The sequence below is a fragment of the Strongylocentrotus purpuratus genome, unplaced genomic scaffold (assembly GCF_000002235.5).
Source record: "Strongylocentrotus purpuratus isolate Spur 01 unplaced genomic scaffold, Spur_5.0 spur5_scaffold_15, whole genome shotgun sequence".
NCBI classification, from domain to species: Eukaryota; Metazoa; Echinodermata; class Echinoidea; order Camarodonta; family Strongylocentrotidae; genus Strongylocentrotus; species Strongylocentrotus purpuratus.
In genome coordinates, this window is record NW_022145600.1 from 12,260,637 (window position 1) to 12,284,136 (window position 23,500).

At 37.5% G+C, this 23,500-nt stretch overlaps 1 protein-coding gene across 1 annotated transcript in view; it reads left to right on the plus strand.

Annotated features, from left to right (window-relative positions):
- Nucleotides 1-23,500, plus strand: part of LOC580047 (histone-lysine N-methyltransferase NSD2) — a 37,260-nt gene that overhangs the window by 8,556 nt on the left and 5,204 nt on the right. Inside the window, exons 7-16 of the mRNA XM_030985595.1 lie at nt 5,688-5,824; nt 6,334-6,457; nt 8,142-8,342; nt 10,578-10,757; nt 11,855-12,014; nt 13,829-14,037; nt 16,865-16,977; nt 18,483-18,629; nt 21,576-21,701; nt 22,929-23,187. Coding sequence (XP_030841455.1) covers nt 5,688-5,824; nt 6,334-6,457; nt 8,142-8,342; nt 10,578-10,757; nt 11,855-12,014; nt 13,829-14,037; nt 16,865-16,977; nt 18,483-18,629; nt 21,576-21,701; nt 22,929-23,187 — 1,656 coding nt within the window. The remainder of the gene's footprint in view (nt 1-5,687; nt 5,825-6,333; nt 6,458-8,141; nt 8,343-10,577; nt 10,758-11,854; nt 12,015-13,828; nt 14,038-16,864; nt 16,978-18,482; nt 18,630-21,575; nt 21,702-22,928; nt 23,188-23,500) is intronic.

Sequence of the window (23,500 nt, forward strand, 5' to 3'; positions counted from 1 at the left end):
TCAGTCTGAATGGTAGAATGACTGTGCTCTGATGAAAGAAGGTAGATTCAAGGTCTCTGGTTGTATTCTGTTGTGGTCTTGGCGTGTTGATGATTCGTTCGTGATGTTTTGCAAGGATTTTACACGAAAAACTGGACTGAAGTGTCGTCATTGGTTGTGTTTTGTTTTGCATTGCTACAACAGTGTTTAAAGCTATTGGAACTTATAAAGTGGACCAGTCACTAAAATACATTTGACTCTGTATGTAAGTTGTTCTATGCCAATATATTTTGAATATCAAAATGTCAGCTTCTAATATAACATTTTGCGGATTTAAATACCACAATTTCACCCTGAATAGAGGTAAAGGTGACTTTTGAGTAGACCTTCGTAGACATCACGATTATGAGTGAATGTTGATTATTCCTCCCCCCCCCCCCCCCCCCCCCCCCCATCGCAATGATTTTCTTTTATTGTTGGGGGGGGGGTATCTGTAGCAATTTTAATGTCTCTTGCAGAGTTTGGATGAGATTTTTTTTTGGTGACTGGCCCCCTTTGAACACACCTTTGCTCTCCCTTAGCCTTGCAGAATTAGGAAAGAATATTGACTTTTTCAACTAAATATTTCTGTGTGAATCGGTAATGTATTAGATACCTAGAGAGCCATTTCTTTTATCTCTAATTTAAGACAAAACTTATACTGAAACTGTCAGGTAACAAATAATCTTTGTATTGTGCAATTATAACAGGAGTGAGTACTAAGATAATGAATTACAAATGAAAATCTGCTGGCAGATTGCTATATGATATGTAATATGTATCTAGTCATTAAGCATGCTCACACTCCAAGGCTTATTCCAAACAAAAAGTCTTTATCTTTTGAAACTGCATTTTTGTGTATGATATGTTCATGACTTATCATATTTAAAGCTCTATGCCATCATGGTTCGCCGTAGCATGATGTTTAGGAGGAGTTGATATTCCTAAGGTCATCATTTTGAATGTTGAATGACTCTCAAACTGCAGTTCATTGACAAGTCCTCGAGACTGACTGACTGACTGTCCTGAGTTTTGATTCTATGAAATTAGATAGATTAGTTATTTAGTCAGATATGATTTTACTATGGATATTGGAAAGGAATGCAGAGTTCCCTTTGTGTAGTTTATCTCCATATCATAGTATACTAGATCCTAACTTTGAACTTTTGTTGTTGTTTTTATTTTGTTTCAGAGATATGTCCATACCCGTAGACTGTCCCAGTGTCTATCGAGGTATGCACATTGATGGAAAAGATGGCTTCTTTTTATCGGTGCTGTTGCATGAAATACTTTCATATTTATAACAAATAGAATAGGAAGGAGATACTAAATTTATTTAGAGAATATAAGCGGAATACAGATCATTTGATTTAGGATTGGTCGCCAGCAAGCAAGAACAGATCGCACCTATTAGTTTATTGAAATGTGTGTTTATAGGGAATACATTAACTCAAGAACATCCTAAATGCACTTTAAATTTAGATATAATTTACTAGATGTGTTGAATTTAGCCTTGGATTCTCTTACTTTATTAGTTGCGGACCACTTTCAATATGAAGTTGAATTATGAAAGCAGTTAATGTTATATAGCAGATTAGTATGTGCCATTCTGCCATTGATTAGTCCATATGGTCCAGTGCACTATTTGTTCTACGTTATGATCATATGTGCCTTGTGCACTGTAAGGATGTATGGTGAGGGGTAACCTAATCCTATGTTAACATAGGACCAATACTACATACAGTACCACCGGGATTTCACCATTACTGCTTACTGCTTACTATAACCGACCTAGCCAACCTTTCGTGTCTGGCTCAGAATATAATGGGTCATTCAACTGCAATGAAATCAATTGTGACAGGTAGATACCTGATGTAAGATTACCTAGATTAAATATTTTGTACTTTATTTGAAGAGTCATTTTGATCTGATTTAAGATTAGATTTGATCATATTTTCTCTCTTATTAGAAGTGAATATATGTTATGCAAGGATCATGTAGAAACCACCCTTATACTTTTATGCCAATTAACTTTGAAGCACTCATTAGTCTTTATGAATCTTTGAAGTTTAATTCATGACAAAAGGGTTGGGCTGGGGGGGGGGGGGGGGGAGACTCAAGCAAGGACCTTGCAATGTCTAAGACAATTCCATTTCTATTTATTGCTGGAAGGGTATGTTTGGTAATAGCAATTATGTACTTCGTATTTATATAGTTGTAGGTGACATGATAAGAGTAGTTCTGCCTTATGCCAGATTGCCTTTGTTTAAGATTAAAAGATGCCACTGGAAGTTTGGAACAGGTTTTCATGCATAAACTGTAGAAAATTACTTTATTTGTGTATTTTACTACCTAACTGAAGAAAGATACAAAAATGCTGGGTTGTGCAAATGTTGAGAGATTGTATATCTTGTTATTAAAGAGATTCTCATTTCACAATTGAAGTATTTAAACACAGTTTTTACTAGCACATTGTGAATTAGTATTGTAAAAAAGAAGCCAAATTTGCCTCGACCAGTACTTGATATCAAGTCTTATAATTGCAAGGACAGATTGAAGATTATTTGTAAATATATTTAATTATAGATTGTCATGCCAATTTAGTGAGAAAATAAACTTCCATTAAACTCTTCAATCTATTCAAACAGATACAGTTATGCTTGCATTGTTTAGTTGTCTCTCTTTCTCTGCAAAAAGGTTGCTTTTGTTTGTTGGTGGCATCTTGTGTCAATATTTTAGTTTCATGGCTGCTCTTTGCTTGCTATCTTTTGCTTTTTGCATGTTGACTTTTCGTTTGCTGCTTCGCTCTCATCATTGAGTAAGATTTTTCCGTCTTGGCTTGGTAGTAGTAGATGAAAAGCATGATTTTGATGCAGCATGTTTGCTGCCCTCTAAGCACGAAGCCTTCCTTGAGGCATCAACCTTTGCAATACTACAACACAGGATGTGGTGCTTCGTAGTCTAGGGGGTGTTTCACAAAGGTCCTAAGTCTAACTTAACTCTAAGTTGGACTTAAAAATTATGGAGGGCTATTTGTAGGCTTAAAATAAAATAATTTCACTTGAGTATGTTATAACACACATTTCCCTTTATTTCTATCCTTGTTATCTCAGGTGTAGAATTTCAAAAGGTTAATGACATCTCTAGCCAGAGCTGCTTTTAGCATGCAACTATATTGTAGGTAGAGCAGGACTAGACAGAAATAACCATCTGATATGGGTCATTTCTTTAATAAAACTGACATTTGTTGACATTCCCCAATACAGACGGTACTCCAGAGGTCTCGCACTGTAATCTATAGCCAATTCTGAACATCTTTTTGTAATTTTGGCTCCCAACATTTTCTTCCCCGATTTTCTTTATTAAGATATCATTTTCTGATCTATAAAGCAGATAGAAAAATACTATGTATTTGTATATTCCTATATGGAGTTATTTAATTTAGATTAACTATTTTAAAATGAGAAATTTATAGACTTACTTATACGAGTTGTCCCATTTTCGTCTCAGAACCGTGAAACAGTACGTTCATGCACTCGAGCCCTATGTAGAAATTCTGAAACATTTGAGCCCGAATTCACAAAGGAGAGTTAAATTTAACCCATGGTTTAGACCCTCATTACATAACCCATGGTTTAAAATTAGTGCAAATTAAGTGTACCTTGCCTTACGCGTGTCTCATATTGGACCTCTGACTGTGTCACGCTTATTTCGGGCTAATTTTAGGCCATGCGTTATGTAAACGAAGATTTAAACCTTCCATGTGACTTCGGCTTTGGGATCCAGACCTAGATTATGGGCGCCATGTGTCCTTGGTACCTGTCAAGCCCTGAAATAAAGGCAACACTAGTGGATATATTGGTCGGCTACACTTAATTTGTGATCCCCAGACCAGCTGAACTTTTCACTGTGTAGAGGAACCAAGAACGGAGCAAGTCTGTTTGTCCTTGTTATCAGATGATACAAAGTTGTTATTAATATTCTGTGAATCCACACATATGATGGTAGTAAATGGAAACACAATGGCAGTTATGAAGTCTGCCCTTCATATTACTGACTTTAATTTGATTTTTAACAAGAAAAATGTAGGGGAAAAAAGGAAAAAGTAAGGGCGAAGAAGACAGTGAACATTGTACTAGCATACTGTCCCCAGAAATTGCACTTAGGAGTGATGAAACCAAAAACATTAAATGAATAAACAACCGAGGCATGGTGCACGCAGGACCTGAAATTCATTCTAGATCACTCGTCATAAACAAAGGGAGAACAAGAAGTTTTTTACTAGCGTAAGTGTTGCATGATGGCCATCTCTTCCAAAGCAACTGGCAATTTTATAAACAAGACAAGAGAAACCACTTCAGACCACTTGTCTGTTTCATGTCATCTTGTCTTTCATAACTAACATCTTGCATTTGTATGTTTACTCTCATTTTTAGTTTCATGCCTGTTGTGAATGTAGACTGATGTTTTGGCTTGTGTTTATTGCCAATGTTTAAAGGGAATTAGTTTGTGTGAGTGTGCTTAGATGCAATTCTTCATAAGGTTTGAAATGGATGAAAGAAATAGATTGGGAAACTGGAAAGTGACATAGAGAGATCAGACAGACAGAGAAAGAGAGACGAGACATACAGGCAGACAGAAAGAGAAACATGGACGTTTAAAATAAAGAATGGAAGGGTAATTAGATGCAGGAGAACCTAGTTAAAGTGTGATTCTGCAAGCATGAGGTATAAGAGAAAGAGAGGGGAATAGTTTGATTTTGCAAAATGGATAATTTTATTAACGTTTTTGGGACAGTTACCATCTGGACACCAGCTTACTCACCCCCCCCCCCCCCCCCCACCCCCGATATTTATCACCTCAGAAGCAACGTTGAATATTAAAAAAAACATTATTTGATAATAAACTAATAAAATCTGAAACTGATGAAGTTTGATTAGCTGGTCTCAATCCTAGTAAAACGTTTACGATGAGAAGGTAAGATCCATACGGCTCGCGTTAGAACAGCGATGGTATATCCTTCAGAAACTTTTAATGTGAAGACAGTAGAAGGTATCTGGAGGAGAACAGAAAGAGCCATGGTACGGAAGATGTGTGGTGTGAAACTGTCCTATAGAAAGAACACGAGGGTCTAGAAGAAAATGTGGTGGAAGTGGTAAAGAAAATTGGATTGAGAATGAGATGGATGGGTCATGTGTCGAGAAGGGAAGATGATGAACCTGTGAAAAGAGCATGGGATCTGGCAGCGGATAGCATAAGAGGGAAAGGAAGACCAAAAATTTCATGGAAAGATATGGTGAAGGAAGAAAGCAGTAAGGTTGGTCTAAATGAAGAGGATACTGGAGACAGGAAGTGGAGAGACCATTCAGTAGTCTACAAATAATACATAGCAGTGAGGTCATTAGTAAGAATTACCCACACAAGGTACCATTGGAACAGTCTAACATGCCCGAGGCGATAGCCGAGGGTGTTTGGACTGTTTTGAAGGTACCGAGTGTGGGTAATTTTACTAATGCCCGAACAAAATGATGTATATTATTTGTTTTATAAGATTATGTTTTGTTTGTTTTATTAATTGATGTTTTATAACATGATTTTACTAATGACCGGTCATTAGCATTAAGTGGAGGGATCATTCAATAGTTTCATTTATTTTCATTTGTGCACAGTTGCCAGCTCCGAGACCGATGTCTCATCCCAGCATGGGGGTAGTACTACTGGAAGCTCTAATGGCGTAGCTAACGGCAGCGGTAAGGAACGACCAGCCGGAGGGGGCGGAGCTGCCAAGAAAGAGAATGTGTGCCAGGTAAGAAAACTTGTCATCTTCCCCATGTCGATGCTAACTCGCTTACATGCAGGAAGAAACTAGATGCTTTATATCCAGTACAGTGTTGTCCAATATCCGAACAATATCACCTTTAAGAACTAGTAAAAGGAATGTTGTTTGACGATGTCTGCTTTGATCCACCACTTCGTAGAAAACAAACTGATATTATTTTGAAATTGTGTAATGCTATTTTAAGAAATAGTGCAAAGTTAGATTGAGATCAAAGCTTTTCCAGGATAAATATTATAGGATCTATCCCATACTGCATTAATGCATTTTCAGAGAAGGTGGTTATTATTCAAATATAGAAAATAATCAAACTTAGATTTCATTGTGTGTAGTCACAAAAAATAACTAACTCTTAAACTTAACACAGGGTTAACACATTTATGGCTCTAAACATGTATTCTGGGAACTTCATCACAAATTTGATAACAGGATTTGCAAATATATCCAAACCATTCTTTCTTTTACTTTCAATGGTTTAGGTCTGTGAGAGAACCGGTCAGTTGCTTCTCTGTGAGGGGGGCTGCTGCGGAGCCTTCCACCTTGACTGTATTGGACTACAGGTGGCGCCCTCTGGCTCATTCAGATGTGATGAATGCATATCAGGTGAGACCAAGTCGTTCTTTGCATATCTCGATTTAGGTTCTATGACACCTGCTCCAGCAACAATAAGCCAGTTCATAGGTACAGTCTGAGCATGAGCTGATAAAGGTCATTGCAGACCAAATTGTGAAATACACAAGACAAAATACTGGATACGTGCTCATGAAAGTTATGTAATTATTATTCATTTATGCACAAGCAGTGCACTCCATGATACACAGGTGGAAGTATTCTTTGAAAGTGATTTCAAAATGTTCAAAGTGGATACTCTTCATGTTTTGAAGATCTGTGGATATTTGGGACATGTGCTAACCGTGAACTGGTCTACTGCCTCACTATCAAGATCTTACATATACTGAGGACCTAATACTACACCTAACAATATGTGTACCCCTAACCCAAATCCTAACCCAGGGCTCTGCTTAAACTTCTTTTAAAGGGGATCTGGATTGAAGTATTTACAGTCTCTATGCATGTGCCCTTTGTAAAAACTTCAAAATCTTGGGGGTCCAGACTTAAAGGTAATACAAAGTTTTGGTATGGGGTCATGAATTTGGTTCAAATGCACATTATTGGAAGCATATGCGATCCTACAATATTCAGTGATCGTTGTCTCGGTTGAATTCGAGCCTAAAGTTATGAAATTATAAATAATAAACTCTTTATGATGTATAGCTCACTCTCAAGGTCAAGATATTAATTAAGCTATAAAACCATGTTTGTTGACTAAAATCGACCGATTAGCTATTCCCATTTAGAAATTATATATCACAACTAAATATTCTGAGATTTTCATGGTCGCAGCTACTATTGTACGGCCGGCGCTATTTGAAATTTTTGTATTCAATTTTTCTCGAAAGCAGCAGTGTTATGGGGGCTAATTTTTCTAGTGGTTATAATACATCTACAGGGGCATCCAAATATATCAAAATTGTAAAGAATCACTATCTACCCAATTTTCTAAACTTCCCAAAACTTTGTATTACCTTTAAGTTTTGGGCGCCAAGGTGTCCCGGGGAGCCCTGCCTAATCTGACACTCTATCACCACCCTAACCCTAACCCTCTGTCTTTGATGAAATAAAGCTTGTAGTTTGCTTTGGATCACCTGAGATTCAAACAAAGGATGGCTTTCAAATGTTGAGATTCAATATCTTCAAGCAGTGACAATGAAAACAAATTATAGGAAACCTCAATTTTCTGTCATTATTTCTATGTGATACTGTTTATTGAACAAAATGGAATAGAAAATCAAGTAGACATTCAAATTTACCTTATACACAATCAAGAATGATTTTCTTTATCGCTCGTTAGTGACCTGTTCCTCAAGGCTTCTGATGAAATGTTGACATTCTCAGTACATTTTAGTAAGCTATGAGGTAGAGTAATTCTTTGACAAAAAGAATACACATTCATCTTTGTTGGGTGTGTATACTCCGTCGAAAGAACATTTGAATGATTTTACATTAATAACTTCCAACGAAGAGGACTACATAGCAAATGTATGTAATGTCAGTACTCTGAAATACCCACTAATGTGCTCTGATACTATTATATCATTTTAAAGGCTGCTTCTTGTTTCTCTACAAGATGAAGAAACATTCATCCATGATTGTAAAGAAGGTATAGGATTTTTCAAACAAAGCTGTTTTGATAATCGTTGTGTATTTTTAATTTCCTTGGTTGTAGGCGTACATTCTTGCTTCGTGTGCAAGCTGTCCGATCAGGAAGTGAGGCGATGTCATGTCCCAGTCTGTGGGAAGTACTACCACGAGGGATGTATCCGACGCTTCCCGCTGACTAGGTTCGATAGTCGCGGATTCACCTGTCCCCTTCATGCCTGTGTAGCGTGCTTCGCTGATAACCCCAAGAGCACAAAAGCTTCAAGAGGTAAATCATCCGATTTCCTGTGAAATTAGAGCTCCCATTTTCATTATTATTATTATTATTATTTATTTGACCAATCGGAAAACATACAATGAGTATAACAATCAGATAATACATAGACATTTCATAATACATTCAAACAGCTTTATGAAAGTGGAGAGGAGATAGAGAGAAGGATACAATCTGCTGGTCAGGGGTGACAAAAGCAATTTAAATTGCTATTACTCGAAAGCATGTCACCCCCACAGTCTGCATCCTGGAAAATTAAGAGTAAAGAACAGAATAAAAATTCACAATATGAGAAAATAAATATATATATATATATATATATATATATCAGGATAACAATAGTTGGAGCAATTACTATTATATCCTTGATTACTTTCATTACATTATTATGTCATTACAGTGGCTTTACGTTCATCACATAAATATATAAATTTTCAAATTAATAACTTAGTGCTTACATTAGAAACATTTGATATGATTATTATTGGGGAAGAAAGTTTCATAATGGTATAAAATGCTTAACAATAATTTTTAACTTACAAAATGAAATGAATAAAATTGTAATCTGAAGCCTAATATGTACTGAACGGAACGAAGAAATGAGCTTGCAATATTGATATTATTTCTAAGTGACAAAATAAACAAATTAGTCAGTTATGATCTAGGTAAGATGTATAATTAATCTTAGGGTTTCCAAAAAGGCACAGTAAAATAATATAACAGTTGCTTTTAAGTAACGATCAGCTTGAGAGAAATGGACAGAATTTGAAATCAGACACGGGTATGAAAAATATTACCATTAATAATTATCAATACATTGTTTTACATTGAATTTAAAGAGTTCAATGAACAGTGAGAAGAGATTGTTTCAGTGTTGAAAGGAAGGATGGAATAGAATTAAGTACAGCAGTATCTTTTATTTCTGTGGGAAGGTTGTTCCACAGTCTTGGAAAGTGGTGAGATGGAGAAAGAAAAAGTGCCTGTGTCCGAGAAGGAAGGTGGCGGAATGTAAGTACCTCTTGCCGCCTGGAATTGATCTGGGTGGATTCAGTAAGAGCCTCACAAAGGGTGAGACCACTGAGGCATTTGAAAGTGAATGAAAGAAGGAGATAGTCTCTCCTGGAAGATAAGCTTGACCAGTGAAGAGTAGTGAGTCTATCTTCATAGGACATGTCGCCTCTCCGTTGTTTAAGGGCAATACTTGTGGCTGTGCGCTGAACGCGTTCTAATTGCTGCTCTTGTTTGAGGGTGTGAGGATGCCAGGCTGGACATCCGTATTCTAGTATTGGAAGAATGAGAGCTTTGTAAAGAGAGAAAATGGCTTGTGTTGAAGCTTGACCTGCCACTACTCTAATGAACCCGAGGAGACGGTTGGCCCTTTTGACAATATTATCATATTTCATCTCACTTAACGTTATTGTGTTTGTGTGTTTGTTTGTTTTGTATATATTGCAGGCTTGATGATTACCCAATTTAAATCGGTTTCCAGATTTTATTTTTTATTTATTTATTTTTCTTCCCGATTTTACCCCTATTTTCCAAATTTTTCCCTTACTTCCCCAATTTTCTTACTCAAGGGGGGGGGGGGGGGTAGTTCACTATCACACCTGATATTGTGCGATTTGTGAACGATAGACACTTGAGGTATAAACAGATCATTAGTGACATCTGATCACCCAGCAGTCCATGTAAAGTGATATTAAAACATACCTTTTTTTGGTCAGTTAAATTTATTTCAAGGTCCATTAAGCTATATCATTTCAGCGAAGCAGCTGAATTAAATTATTTTACAGTTTCAGAACTTGCAAAATTGACAGTACATTTCCAATGAGTAGAATTTTGTTCATTTATTCATTCATTTAATTTATTACAAAAAAATTAAGTTACATTTGAGCATGATAATAGTATTATGCATTTGGTAAAAAAAAGAGCCAACAAACAACAAGACCATAATTGATGACAATGAATCCGTCATAAAGAGTAGTTATTGAATCATTAAGGATTGTTATTGGTTTTCACTAAAGTTGAAACAATTCTTGTGTTATCAAAACTTTGACGTACAGTATTGAAGAAAAAAAATTAGAGGCTAAAATGAAAAGACAAATGTTATACTAGGTTTATTTGTAAAAAGATGTAACAAAGGTTAAATGACAAAACTGGCTGATTTTAAGTAATTCTATGGATTTTGAACTGAATCAAGTAATATCGCCTCTATGTTTTGTTTTTCAGGTCGTTTGATGCGCTGTGTGCGCTGTCCTACGGCATACCATCAGGGTGACCTGTGCATAGCAGCTGGGGGTATCGTCCTAGCGGCAAACTCCCTCGTCTGTAGCCGTCACTTTCAACCAATCAAATCACACAAGCATCATACACACGTCAGCGTGAGCTGGTGCTTCACTTGTTCATTAGGTAAGTGATGATCCGATCCTCTACAGGTATGGGGATGCAAGAGAAGTGCAGCATGTTTATATAGCAAGTTTATATAATTTTAACAAAGGGACACCTTTCATTTGGTTTGGGGTTTTTTTTTTTTTTTTTTTTTGGGGGGGGGGGGTTGTTGTGGACATTATTTGAAAAGTAATACCTCTGTTTTCTGTTAAGGACTTAATGACACATGCACCAGCAACAAATGCTCTGCCATCCATTCCCTACACTTAGTGAATTCCTAACTTCAACCCTGGATCAGACTCTATACCTGACCTTTGACCTAACCTGCAAGTCAGTTGCAACCTTAACCCTACTTTCTAACTTTCTGACAAAAATCGAAGCAAGCCTCACTGGCGCAAATGGCCATTAATCCTATTGTGATGTCACCAATTTCTTGATAGAGTACATTTACTACTCCTAATTTGTAATGTCAGTAGTCGGGTCAACTCTCTATTTATGTGACCCACAGGTAGGCAGGTTACACCCAGTTGCCATTTAAAGAGCGGGATATGTGCATCAAAAGAACAGTTTTACAAAAAGTTTTTTCCATGTCCTTTTTTTTAAATGCATGTAAAAACTTAAATGGTAAACAAAGTTTTATTCTGAGGTCTTACCGTATGCAATGTCTTATTTCAAGAATCTATGAAATACGATCCGCTGAACAGCATAATAGCTCTCTCCAGCTGGCAAATGTTTACATATTTTTTATAAAAAACATATAACATTTGATTTACATTTTTCACAAATTGTTCCTATCCTAATTCAATTTTGCGTCAGAGAGAATCGTAACCGATTTTCTTATCGATCATTAATGTCGTTTCCCTTGAGGCTTCTGACGAAATGTTACATTCTCATGACATTTTAGTAAGCTATGAGGTAGAGCAATTCTTTGACAAAAAGAATACACATTCATCTTTGTTGGGTGTGTATACTCCGTTGAAAGAACATGTGAAATATTAACTGAAGGAAGAGACTTTCACAGTATTTCAGTCCTTTTTTTGGATGTCTATTTATGTGACATCCAAATGGTTTTTGATGATCTTTGTAAGACCAAGTCCAAGTTTTTGCTCTCTGTCTAGGTGGAGATCTGATATGTTGTGAGAGCTGTCCTGCAGCCTACCATGCCAAGTGTCTAGGCTTTGACTCGGTCCCTGATGGAAACTGGTTCTGCAGAGACTGCGTCAATGGGAAGAAGCCACGCTATGGGGATATCATCTGGGTCAAACTCGGCAATTACAGGTACTTGCAAGATGATTTCTCTTAATTAAGGCCTAAAAAATGTTGTATTGCCCTTTAGTGCCAAATCATTGGTCGGTCGGTCAGAAATCCTTTTTTTTTTTTTTTTTTTTATTCTCTGCCTCTTTGTGCTGATATTTCTCAGTTTTCTCTAAAAAAAAAAGGTTTAAAAAAAAATTAAAAGCTGACAGTAGATTTCAAGATTTTTCGGTCGGTTGCAAAGGGCAATACAACATTTTTTTAAATTTTATAGACCTAATGGCATTTGTGAGTTTTAGATGAGAAGGACCCTCTCTCTCTTTCTCTCTCACTCTCTCTCTCTCTCTCTCTCTGTCAGTTTGTCTTATGTTATGAATACAGGGGGGGGGGGTGTTTCACTAAGACTAAGATCAACTTAAGTTGGACTTGAACTATGGCAGGCCATTCATGCCACTGGTTGCTCTCACCATTGGTCTGTCAAAGGACGTCACACATCTACAGAGTTAACATTTGTGATAATCCATTGTTAAAGAAAAAAGGTTACTTACATTGTGAACTTAAATTATATCTAAGACTTGGACTTTACTACGGTAGGCGATTTTTGCCCCTGAAAAGTCTTGAACCAGATATAAAATCGTAGGAAAAAAACCTTCAAAATTATGATCTTTAGATACTATATCGAAAAAATATCAACTCTGACGATTTGTGACCATGATTTGTATGTCCCTTGAGAGACCAATGCCAGGAATGGTTAGAAGAACTATGGCCTGCCTTGGTTCAAGTTCAACTTAAGTTGATCTTAGTCTTAGTTGACCTTGGTCTTTGTGAAACATCCCCCAGATCTTATAGTATGAAAGGTAGAAGAATCGTATAGTTTTACATTGCTCAGAAGGAAATGTCTCTGAGCCTTTTGAGTGAGCTTAAATGAGGTAAAAATGAATGTTGGATGAAAAGAATAGGAATCTAGGAAGCTGTCTTCTTTATCGATCATTCGTGTCATGTTCCTCTAGGCTTCTGATGAAATGTTGACATTATCAGGACATTTTAGTAAGCTATGAGGTAGAGTAATTCTTTGACAAAAAGAATACACATTCATCTTTGTTGGGTGTGTATACTCCGTCTAAAGAACATTTTAAATATTAACTGTAGGAACAGACTTTCAACAGTATTTTATTCCTTTTGGGATAGGGGGGGGGGGTGTTGCTTTCACAGAAATCTCTGTTATAAAGGAAATAATTTTAGTATACCCCAAGACAAACAAAAGTAATTAGGCATGTGATCTGTCTTTGCTTCCATTCTTTAGAATACTCAACCCTCATAACATCTGCAATACAATTTTATTTAGTTTTCAATCTTAAAATTCTCACAAAAGTACATGTACAGTATTTTACATTACATGACACTGCATTAGAACCTACTACAGCAGCCACCTGCCTATGAATTTTGATTGGGACAAAACTATCGGGATATTTTCTCTCTCTTGCTTTGGCAGGGGGGGGGGGGGATACTCATGTGAGAGGTCATGCTATGTATGTAGTCAGGTCCCTTACAAAAATTGGATTCAATTTTCATTCCTGAAGGTCCTGATTTCTCCCCTTTTTGATACTTTTGCCATCAGGTGGTGGTCAGTTTGTGTCTGTAACCCAAGCACGTCCAGGACAAAAATTATCTTTAGTAATTTTATTTCTGCATTTATTTGTATTTTTTATTAAGGAAAACAAAGTGAATTAAATCTAACCGATGTGACACACAGTGTATTTTTGTGTAGTTAAGATTCCAGTATGGTAAGCAGTTACATTTCTGCAATCTCACTTTGCTCTCTTGACTTTGACTTTCAGGTGGTGGCCAGGTCGTGTGTGTAACCCCAAGGATGTCCCTCAGAACATCCAGGACAAGACTCATATAGTAGGAGAGTTTCCTGTCCAGTTCTTTGGATCCAATGACTACTTCTGGACCCATCAAGGAAGGGTCTTTGAGTACCAGGAGGGGGACAAGGGAAGCAGGGAGACGGCCAACTCCAAGAGGCTGGCCGCTGTCTTCAGCTTGGGTATGCAATAGATCTTGGGGTTGAATGTCAGGCTATGTGTTCTTGCTTTAAAAAATATGTTTTGTAAAGAAACAGGCACATAAACATTTTTTCCTTCTTTCTTTCTCACATGAGCCCAAGTGTTTTTCAAAATTAGGCAAAGAGGTTTTAATGTCAAACTGTTCTATAGGGGAGATGTCACCAATTCTTAGCCAACTCTGTCTTTGAATATTTAGTGTTAATGCTGCAATGCAAATGAAGTCATAATTTGCAAAATTTTGAGAGATATGCCTCAAATATACTTGTCCAGTATATTTAGTTTGTTACTAGAAATATTATAAGAATTATTTGTCATTTAAATGCTGATGTCAAAAAATTAATTCAAAAAGTGAGATAGACATAGGAGTCTTTTTCCCACACAAGGAAATGCTCCTTCTTATTGTATCCCCCGGCAGTATGCAGGTGGGGTACTTTGGATTCAGCAATCTTTAGTGTTTGATCATGCTGCCACTTGTGTTCCATCTGTTATAGGGTCAAAGGTCATTTATCTCTTATGTGCACTCTAACTGCCACATTTCTTGACAGATTTCTTTCAAATTTTCTACAGAAATGCATTATACTATAATCTACACATATATTGTGTCGTTAATGCTGCTTCTAGTCTTGACGATAGTCCGAGCCACTAGTGGCGACCTCTCTATGTCATCTATTTGTTTCAGGGAGGGGAGAGGGGATCTTTGTCCCTCCTTCCAACATAAGGATGACAAATTCACTGCCACTGCTGGGGGATACATTCGCATTGCGCGTCAATCAGGCCTGATAAAAACCTGATTTAAATCGGTTTCCCTTTTTTTTTTTTTTTTTTTCTTCCCTATTTTATCCTGATTTTCCCAATTTCCCAATTTTTCCCCAATTTTTTTACTCGAATAAGGGAAATGTTGTTAGATGCCAATTTTTCGCCGCGAATCCTCTTCTTTCTTTTTTTTACTCAAGGGGGGCGTGGTTGAGGGGAAAACAAAAACAAATTATTTATTTTTTAAGTGCATACTATCAACCCTAGTCAAAACAGATTGCAATATTTCTAGTTATACCTGTGTTTAGGGGATTGTCATGTTTAAGAAGAGTGCAGAGAGCTGTGTGATGTGGGTTCATGACACCCTTTTACCACCAGCTGATATGAGATTACACTTGTGTGAAGAGGGGGGGGGAGGGTTGTCATGTCTGAGAAGAGAGCAGAGAGCTGTGTGATGTGGGTGCATGTACACCATTTTGCCACCAGCTGATATAAGATTACACTTGTGTGCTTTTTGGGGTTTTTTTTTTTGGGGGGGGGGGTTCTTGTCATGTTTGAGAAGAGTGCAGAGAGCTGTGTGATGTGGGTGCATGTACACCCTTTTACCACCAGCTGATATATGATTACACCTGTGTGTTGGGGGAAGGGGGGCGGGGGTAGTCATGTTTGAGAAGAGAGCAAAGAGCTGTGTAATATGGGTACACCCTTTTACCACCAGCTCTGATATAATAGTAGCCCCAGGCAGTATGCCGGTGGGGTACTTTGGATTCAGCAGCTTCATATTCTTGCATGCGCTCTTACTGCCACATTCCTTGACGGATTTCTTTCAAATTTTGGATGGAGTTGTATCTTGGTATATTGTACAAGCCAATAGATTTTGGTGATGCTGCCTCCAGTGTTTCATCTTTTATAGTGTAAAAGGCCACATTTTGGTGGTTGTCTTTTGTGTGCTCTAACTGCCACATTTCGTGACAGATTTCTTTCAATTTTTTTTTACAAAGATGCATTATACTCTAATCTACACACATATTGTTTAGGTAATGTTGCTTCTAGTCTAGACAATAGTCCGAGCCACTAGTCGCGACCTCTCTACGTCATCCTTTTGTTTCAGGGAGGGGAGAGGGGAGCTTTGTCCCTCCTTCGAACATAAGGAGGACACAAAATCACTGCCACTGCCGGGGGATACATTCGCATTGCGCAGCAATACAGATTGCAATATTTCTAGTTTTGATTGAGCTCATGGGGAAGAATCATTCTTTATTATTGGACGGAAAAAGAAAACAAATACCCAGTCATCTTTGTTAACTGTGTTTAATCTGTTCCTCAAGGCAGTGACAACTAAAGCAGTGACAACTTGTGCAATAACCCTAAATAAAGTTCAATTTCCTTATCAAAATGCAATATTTGAACAAACATTAAACAAATGGTACTGCCCATAAAAATTAGGGCAATGCAAATATCATGTCTACCTATTTCTCCGAATATTGAAAAAAGAAATCCAGGGGGGTGTTTCATAAAGCTGTTCGTAAAGTTACGCATGACTTTACGAATGACTTGTATATGAAAAGCCAAATGGGATGCTCAATTAATATTGATTATTATTTATTAAGTTGGAAATGTGCAGATGTAGATTAACATTCTTATTATAACAACCATTTTTAATGCAAAGTATATTTTTTGCCATAATTTGATTGAGGTTATTGGAAATATCAAATAAAACTTTGGGCATCCTATCTGGCACTATATACAAGTCGTTCGTAAAGTCATGCGTAACTTTACAAACTCTTTATGAAACACCCCCCCCGGTCATAAAAAGGGAAATAGATATTTTGTAACTGTCGTTATCAGTAATTTCTGTTTTTTCACTAATCAACACTAGGTGCTCCAATAATAATAATAATAATGATATTTATAAAGCGCAACATATCCATCTCTAGAGATGCTCAAGGCCCATACAAATATAGATTATAATTCCATCATGTACTTGATGAAACTTTGTATGTTTGATAGAATTGAGAGTTTTGATGAAAGTATTTGGAATGCTCTTTCTCATAGCTCTGAAGGAAGCCTCACAGAAGTACAAACTCTGGAGAGCATCGAAAGAACAGAAGCTCGCTAAAGAATTAGAACACAGCAACAAGAAACCTGCACCATTCAAGTTCATTAAGGTTAGTAATAGTGCTGTAAGTCAGACGCTATGTTCGTGTTCGGTTCGGTTCGGCAGAGTTTGGCAATTTTTCACCCGAACTTGGTTCAGGGTTCTGTAATATAATAGCAAGCAGCGTTATAGCCACGGTGGTCGGCACTGTGTGGGCCGGCTGGCATGCCGGGTCCGACCAGCACGGAGGACGTCTGCCCACTGCTTCCGACCAGCACAAATTTCACATTTAAAAACTGCTCTAAACGTAATTATTTGTGACGAAAAATACTACTTACATTTGTATTTCCGTCTTGAATCGTGTTTTATTTTCAATTTTAAAAGAATCATGTTTTCAATAGGTCAATAAATGATATTTTTGAAAGATTTTCTGAGACGGTGGTTGTCTAATGTTAGAGTCATGAAAGCTGCCATCTTGAATAGAGATTCAGGCTTGTCAATAACTGTTTTTTATTTTCAATAGGAAAAATATGAAATCCCTATTTTTCCTGAATAAATAAATACCATACTATAATATATATTTATTTCATTATTTATATTGTAAAATTTGTCCGATATTGTTACAATAAAAATACTAATTTTTTGTTGAATGGGTTAGAGCTGAACTTGTTTTGATCACGCACATGTATTCTTTTTTATGGCTTTTTATCAAGACGTAGCGTGGTCAGGATTTGGGATTTAAATGGCGCCAGTGAAGTCGCGCGACCACTGGATAGGCATAACTCACAAAGGCGGAAAATGGGAAAAAAAGTAAATATAAAATGAGCAATCATGACATGAAAATTAGGTACAAAATTACAAGTTTATTAGCTTGCAAAAACGTTTACATTTTTCTGCCGAACATCCGAACCAGGCCTTTGCGTTCAGTTCGGTTCGGTTTGGTTCGGAAGTGCCATGTTCGGCGAACTTCCGTTCGGTTTGGCAGTTTGGCTACAGCAATAGTTAGTAATGTGTTCCTTGAGACATGCTCCTATGACGATTGATTCACAGTCGAATTTCAAACTCGAAACTACGAACTCTAATAACTAAAACCTTGGGTCCACATAATGCTGAAGCCAATTGTACTGTATAACTCAATCAAAACCCCCACACAAGCCCTTCATATTTGGTGAATTAAGGCCAGAAGCAATGATTTGTATCACCCAGTAACAGCCCTCAAATTATCTTTTCATCTTTGGGCTCCTGTCAGATAGTTTAATCTGTAATCCCCATATTACACATCACCAATCATTTTTATCCCACAGACACATGGGCCCGAATTCACAAAGGAGGTTTAAATTTAACCCATGGTTTAAATTGTCACTTACATAACGCATGGTAAAAAATTAGTGCAAAATAAGCGTGACACAGTCAGAGGTCCGATATTATACGCGCGCAAGGCAAGGTACATTCATTTTGCGCTAATTTTTAAACTATGGGTTATGAAAATAAGGGTTTATACCATCTTTGTGAATTCAGGCCATAGTGATTTACCCCACTGATTGTTTTCATTTGTTTTGTTTTTTAATGTTGCAGACGAATCGTCCTGTTGGTAATGTAGTGATGCCAGCCTTTGACATCACCCAGTGCCAAGCATGTGAGTGTCGGCCAGACATGGAGAACCCGTGTGGACCAGACTCGGACTGTCTCAACAGAATACTCCTCATAGAGTGTCACCCACAGGTACGCACGTTACATACAGTTGCCAATTTGAAGAGCGGGATATTTATTTATTCCATTTTATTTTTTATTGAAATATATTTAATCAGAATAACAACAATCAGATATACAAAATCTGTTTAACATTATGGTCCTGAACATTATAAATATGTGCATTGAGAGACGAGTTTCACAATGTGTTTTTCCATGTCCTTCTTTTTCTAGATGCATGTACATTTTTTTTATGGTGAACGAAGAATCATACTGATGTATTATGCAGTATCCAGTTTGAAAGATATAAGAAATATGATCCACTGCACAGCATATTATCGCTCTCCTGCTGGAAAATGTTAAAGAATTTTTATAATAAAAAATGAAATCTAAACTGATTACAGTAATATTTACAGTTTTCATGAATCGTCCTATCCTAAATTAATTTTGCCTGAGAAAGAATCATAACTGATCTTCTATATTGATTGTTAGTGTCATGTTCCTCTAGGCTTCTGATGAAATGTTGACATTCTCAGGACATTTTAGTAAGCTATGAGGTAGAGTAATTCTTTGACAAAAAGAATACACATTCATCTTTGTTGGGTGTGTATACTCCGTCGAAAGAACATTTGAAATATTTACTGTAGGAAGAGATTTTTCCCCTCTCAGTTAAATCAAGGAATATAAACTATTTTGTCTTATTCTCAAACTGAAAATGTACTCTGTAAACTTATTTTATTACATACATTTTTATCAATATTTCGTTACTTGTATAATTCATTCGTTCTATTATATATATTGTAATACTGTATGGTTTATATATGTAATTTCAATTTGTGGATATTCGATACAAAAATCTCTTCTGTAGAGGAAGTAATATGTAGTAAACTCAAAACAAACAAAAATGATGCATGTGAAAAAAGTGTGATCTGTCTTTGCCCCATGATGTCTGCAACACAAGCTTGTTTAGTTTTAAATCTTAAGAATCTCTCTTATATTTAGAATTATACAGTAGGCTTACAGTTGCACCATGTGAGTAAGCCTACTGTATATCTACATCACCATGCACGTCGATACTTATAAGCAGCATCTTCATTTAGAATTGTAACTGAAATCATCCAAATTCTAACAAAAGTACACTTAAAGGAAAGTTACATTACATTTACATTACATTGGACCTACAGCAGCAGCCACCTGCCTATAAAGACCACATTTCTCATGTCTCTTGACTACTGGTAGTCTTTATGCACAGGTTTGACTGTATTATCTTTGCTTCTTTAGATCTGTCCTGCCAAAGAAAAAGTACCTATACAGGAATGTTACATGACATGACTAGGCCTGAGTCAAACCGTTTAACCGACGGTTATCCGACCGCATTCATCAAAACCGTTTAGCATTTCTCGCTCCGGTTAACCGTTATTTGCATACATTTTGGAATGTGCTAATAGCCGATGATAAAGATAATCAAAGAAACCGCAGTGTAATGTTACACCCTGGCCGCTGCGCGCCAGCTTTCTGGCAGCAGTAATCCCCATGAATGAATTTGTAAACAATAAAACAACCAGCCCCCTTCTCTCTTTTCTCACCCTCTTTATTCCCTTCTCTCTGCAATGTGTTCATCGCTCATGTACCTTTTTCTTATTACCGCACTCTCAGCTCACAACTTTCTAAATGTTTACACATTCGATGGTCAGTTCCTCTCACATCCCTTCTCCCCCGAGTCTCTCTCTCTCTCTCAATATTAATATCCATCCCTTGCCGACTCGCCCCCTAAAATAATGTTCATATATAAATAAAATACAAAAATATTGATAACAATAATAATTGAAGTTTTAGAAATATCAATCAACAAAGTCTTGGATATTGTGAGTAATTTAAGTTTTTGATCATTCTTCAATTCAGCCGATTAACACAGCCACCCTTTCTATCTACCGGTAGTCTCACTTGTCTTACTTCTTCACTCATGTCCCTGCCTCGTCCATGCAGGGACATGCAGGGACATGCTAGCCCATGCATGCTCTCTCAGTCACACACACATGTACACACAAACCTCCGGCGCCCAAATACACTTTACATACACACAGATGGAGAGCTCATGCTTGTCACATGCACACATGTGGGCGTGGCTTCTTGACCTCCCACTGAACTGGGTATGGTGAAAGCACGCGCGGTCACCAACCTGTAATTTATGCTGGTATCAAACTCCACCCACATAGCTAGAGAACCTTCCTGATTGGTCACTAACTTGGATCAGCTCATTGCAGGGTGTGTCTTGGGTGTGTGTGATACACACTTCCACACAATTTCATATGGCAATGATACATGCAGGGAGCTCTCTCCCTGACCATGTGCAAACATTGCATTGCAAAGGCATATATAAACACGTCACAGATCAGCTATCTTCACAGAGTAACTTTGCAAGGTTAATCATGATATCAAATTCAGATGAGGAATAATAAGACATGTTTTATGTTGTTTATTACTGGTCTCTGTTTATCAGGATGACCCAATTTGTGCCATAGTCCGGGGCTGGGAATGCTCAGCCCGACAGTCTGAAGACCAGCAGGGTTCCGAGCTACAACACTATTACAAATACTGTATTTTCACTTTTTCAGATTATTATTAAACGGTTAAACGAAACCGCCCGTATACTTTTAACGGTTAACCGTTTAGCACAAAAACCGTAATGACTCAGGCTTAGACATGACATTACATTGAAACCTACACGAGCAGCCACCTGCCTTTAAAGACCACATTTCTCATCTCTCTTGACTAGTCTTTATGCACCGGTTTCACTGTACAGTCAAACCTGTCTATAGTGACTGCCCAAGGGAAACATAAAAAGTGGTCTTTGTAGACAGGTTCCTTCAGTGCATGTTTCAATGAAAAACCAATTTCAAGGGAAACAAAAAAAAAAGGGGTCTTTGTAGACAGGTGGTCACTAAAGCAGGTTTGGCTGTATTATCTTTGCTTCTTTAGATCTGTCCCGCCAAAGAGGAGAAGTGCCAGAATCAGAGATTTCAGAAGAGAGCTTACCCAGACTCCTGCCAGATGAAGGTCAGCCATAGAGGATGGGGTCTGGTGGCCATGGTCGATATCAAAAAGGTATGTCAAGGATACTCTGAAGGCACATTACTAGAGGAGGCGCGATAGCTCAGTTGGTAGAGCGGTGGTCTGGACATCCCCATGTTACTAGAGGAGGCGCGATAGCTCAACTGGTAGAGCGGTGGTCTGGACATCCCCACGTTTCTAGAGGATGTGCGATAGCTCAGTTGGTAGAGCGGTGGTATCGTAATCCGGCGACCCGGGTTCGAAACCAAGGCGATGCACTAGTGCCCTTTGGTAAGGCATTAATCCTCATCACCAGGTCCCGCATAGAGGACCTAAAGCCGTTGGTCCTCTGATTACTTACTAACAAGCATTTATGTTTTCTTAGCAGTCAGGTACAATAACCACCACAACAAGGAATGAATTTCATCCTTTTCGAGGAGATTCAAGAAGTTCAATCAGAAAGGGAAGGGTAGGAATGCGAAGGTTAATGTCATGAATGTACATGAAAGATTATATCTAGTTATGACTTTTGTTTTTAAAATATTTGATAGAATTGTTGATGCTATGTAATGATATAATATGTATAGGTTTCCATAGTAATGAATTTTGTTTTTAAATGAGAGCATTATAAAGGTCATATGTAAGCCTTTATTTTTGTTTAGAGGACGTTATGTCCATAGCAATTTGTGTATCATTCGCAGTTTACTGTGGTGGCGAATGATTGAAAAAAGACTGTTCTATAGTTTGGAAAAATGTACATTTATTTTTCACAATCGATCATTAATTTTGTGTTCCTCGATGCTTCCGATGAAATGTCGACATTCTCAGGACATTTTAGTAAGCTATGAGGGAGAGTAATTCATTGACAAAAAGAATACACATTCATCTTTGTTGGGTGTGTATACTCCGTCGAAAGAACATTCACACTATTAACATGGATACAAGATGTGGTGTGACCCTTAATCCCAATAATCATCGTAGAGAGTAGAGTAGAGACAGGTATATCAACGGAAGTCATGCTTGTTCAGTAGTCCAATCCATGGAGTGTCATAATAGTTCCCTTCCATAAAAATTACTATTTGGAGCACTGTGGATTGATATTTGAGCATGTACCCATACTTATGTTGCAATTATCTCTCTCCATGCTATGAAGATAACCTTCTGAACACTCTGATCAAATTGATATCTCATTTTAGGTCCTTTTAAAATTAGATCAGGTATCTATCACAAGCATTCTGAATCAACTTAACCTTCATGTCTCATTTTCTCACCCTTATGCAGGGTGACTTCGTCAATGAGTACGTGGGCGAGTTGGTCGACGAGGAAGAGTGTCGACGACGGATCAAGCAGGCGCACGAGGAGAACATCACCGACTTCTACTTCTTAACCCTGGATAAAGATCGCATCATCGACGCCGGTCCCAAGGGCAACCTGTCTCGTTTCATGAACCATTCGTGTCAACCCAACTGTGAGACTCAGAAGTGGACCGTCAACGGAGACACCAGGGTGGGGCTCTTCGCTATCAGGAACATTGCTGCAGGTACATCTCACGTGTCATATGACTTATGGGGTGTGGCAAGAAAGTTGCGATTGATTGCAAGTTGCAAAATTTGCAACTAATATTTGCTATCGATTGCAACTCAACTTTCTTGCAACGCCCCACTAGTCTCCTAAATTTCCTAGGATTTTGTTAGGATTAAAGTTTTAACAATTAAATTAAGTTAGATTTAGCTTTTATTCTCCCCCTCTCTTTATCTCTCTCTTACTAATGGGGCATTGCAAGACAGTTGAGTTGCGATCAATTGCAAATTTGCAAATAATCACAAGACTTACGCTTGATTTTGGGGAATTGC